The sequence below is a fragment of the Cornus florida genome, unplaced genomic scaffold (genome assembly GCF_030987335.1).
Source record: "Cornus florida cultivar Cherokee Brave unplaced genomic scaffold, ASM3098733v1 CherokeeBrave_3.0.0_Hap2_Chr08, whole genome shotgun sequence".
NCBI lineage: Eukaryota > Viridiplantae > Streptophyta > Magnoliopsida > Cornales > Cornaceae > Cornus > Cornus florida.
Genome location: NW_026775578.1, coordinates 81,148,329 through 81,151,322, shown reverse-complemented (window position 1 = coordinate 81,151,322; position 2,994 = coordinate 81,148,329). Strand labels below are relative to the sequence as shown.

The 2,994-nt window shown below is 38.5% G+C and overlaps 1 protein-coding gene across 1 annotated transcript; it reads left to right on the top strand.

Moving 5' to 3' along the window:
• Positions 1 to 2,112: 2,112 nt before the first annotated feature.
• Positions 2,113 to 2,445, top strand: LOC132270515 (uncharacterized). The gene has a single exon (XM_059771693.1). It carries the CDS (start codon positions 2,113 to 2,115, stop codon positions 2,443 to 2,445), a length of 333 nt encoding a protein of 110 aa, XP_059627676.1.
• The last annotated feature ends 549 nt before the right edge of the window (positions 2,446 to 2,994 follow it).

Sequence of the window (2,994 nt, the reverse complement as noted above, 5' to 3'; positions counted from 1 at the left end):
CTAAGAAAGGGTTTAGCTACTCATGATGAGACTGGATAGCATCTGTGTTGAGTTCATCTCCACCGCCATGGATTGCGCTTCTCTTCTCAGGATCTGCACTTCTAAGGTTGTAGGAACCCTAAAAGCCACCACATCTTCAGCCTTCTGAATAACACCGTAAAAGAGATTGAAATTTCGGACCTCTTCTATCAAGGCTTACTCCTTCTTTTATAGAAGAAAATATGTATTTGGTGGGCTTTTAGGTCCTCTGGCCCAACTGGGATGAGATACGGCTGGTAAAGAGAGGAATCCCACAGTTTTTAGTCTGACATTTCATGGAATGCTCGAGCTTCAGAAACGGATGCTCGAGCTTTAGGGCTCATGCTCGAGCATCAGAAACAAATGCTCGAGCATTTCTGGATGGATGCTCAAGCTTCAGTAAATGGTGCTCGATCATCAGTTTAACACTTAGCTAATTTTCTTTAACTCTTTTTTGAAGCATCTTTTTCTTCAACACTTACATTATTTTTGGGGTTGAACTCCTTTAACATTGCTCGATCCAAGCTTCATAGGCTCGAGCACTAGGTACCATGCTCGAGCATCTGGGGCTCAATGCTCGAGCATTAATGGATGATGCTCGATCCTTTGTGGATAGTGCTCGATCATGGAGGTGATGCATGAGACCTGGGAGCATAGCCTTCAATTAAAATCAACTCATTAATTTCTGACGCCTCATGCTCGAGCTTTAGGGTCAAGGCTCGAGCACCCTTGCAATAAGGCTCGAGCATCTTTGCAGTAGGGTTCGAGCATCAAGGTACTGATGCTCGAGCATTTGGGCCTTATTGACTTTTCTTCTCTTTGTTGTGATGCTTGAGCCTCAACACTTGGGCTCAAGGTCTAAGGCTTGAATTGCTTCAAACTTCACCAAATCAGCTCTCGGCTTGAATGACCGGCAATGACTTGGGCTAGAGCTCTAAGGCTTGAATGACCGACAACGACTCTGTAAGCTTTTATATCATCATAAAGTCCTAGTTTTAACCATTTATCTAGGAAAGTACCTACAAACACATATTAATCATAAATTAGTCTAATAATGGATAGAAGTATCACTTTAAGCCCTAACATATATGTACTTAGGGGCTCGAATATACATATATTCAGCGCTCATCAGTAGAATCTTCCCCAAGCTCACCAATTCATGATTCATTTCTAGATGAACAACTCTTCCAAATATCTAATGAAAAAATGCCTTGGTTTGCCGACATTGTGAATTTTCTTGTAATTGGCAAGCTTCCAACTAATTGGTCAATGCAAGAAAAGAATTGTTTCTTTGCCAACATCCAGAAATACTATTGGGAATATCCTATTTTGTTTCGATATTGCCCGGATCAAATTGTGAGAAAATGCATTCCGGAAAGTGAGGTGCCAAGTGTCCTCGTGTTTTTCCATACCCTTGCATGTGGTGGACATTTTATTGCAAAGAAGACCGCCTTAAAGGTTCTTCAAAGTGGGCTATTTTGGCCCACCATCCATTGAGATGCCTAAAAATTTTGCAAGGAGTGTGAGCGATGTCAAAAGATGGGATCGATGTCAAGAAGAGACATGATGCCCTTGACAAATATTCTTGTGGTGGAAATTTTTGATATATGGGGCATTGATTTCATGGGTCATTTTCCTATGTCCTATGGTTTTCAATACATTTTACTCGCCGTTGATTATGTTTCCAAATAGGTGGAGGCTTGTGCTACCAAAACAAACGACCACTCTGTGGTTGTTCAATTCATTAAATCGAGTATTTTTACTCATTTTGGTATGCCAAGAGCAATGATTAGTGATGGAGGAAATCATTTTTGCAATCAATTCTTGAGGCAATTATTTCTCAAAAACTCCATTACTCATAAAGTTGCTACCCCCTACCATCCTCAAACGAGTGGGCAAGTAGAAGTGTCAAACCAGAAAATAAAATAAATTATTGAGAAAACAGTAAACACAACCTGGAAAGATTGGTCACAAAAATTGAATGATGCTTTGTGGGCTTACCGGACGACATATAAGACTCCCATTGGTATATCTCCTTATAGACTTGTATATGGAAAGCCTTGCCACCTTCCAGTTGAGCTAGAACATAAGGCTATGTGGGCAGTTAAAAAGCTCAATCTGGACCTTGATAAAGCTGGAGAGAATCGTTTACTTCAATTGATTGAGTTGGAAGAATTGAGACACAATGCTTATGATAATGCTAAATTTTACAAAGAAAGGACCAAAGTTTTTCATGATAAACATATTGTGAAGAAATCCTTTGATCCCGGACAAAAATTCTGGCTCTTCAACTCTAGACTTAAACTCTTCCCCGGAAAGTTGCGTACTAAATGGGAAGGTCCATATGAAATCATTTTTGTTGCGCTTCATGGGGCAGTTGAGATAAAAAGCTTAAAAGATGGCAACACATTCAAAGTGAATGGGTAAAGGTTGAAGCCCTACATTGAAGGGCAAGTTTTTCAAAGACATATGGAAGCCTTCTGAATTTTTGCTCTCCAAAAAAAATAATAATAATAATAACAATAATAATTGAAATTAATTAATTAATTTTTTTTTCCTAAGCGATTGTATTTCTAACGACTATATTTCTAACAGCTATATTTTTAGCGGTTATATTTTTCATCTTATATTATGAATACTCATTTACTCATTTGAAAATCATAAGTACATTCATCTCTCTCCATTGTAGCAAAATATCATTATCGATCTTTTTCAATTTTGAAATTCCAATGGCTTCGTCATCACAAGCTTTTCCTTTGGCAAACTCTAATTCTTCATCTTTCTCGTCATGCTCTTTGGAAGATGACTCTATTGCCGTGTTGATTCAACAGGATTAAGATGAATTATATGAGATTATGAATTTAGTGAGGCCAAAGATAGTTGAGCAAGTATTTCAAGTCCGTAATAAGAAACGGTACATTCATCGTGACCGAGAGGGAAGCCACTATCAGCTAATGAAAGATGACTTCGATGAGA

Coding starts and splice junctions, on each gene's coding strand:
- LOC132270515 (XM_059771693.1), top strand. CDS start 2,113: ATGTGGGCAGTTAAAAAGCTCAATCTGGACCTTGATAAAGCTGGAGAG.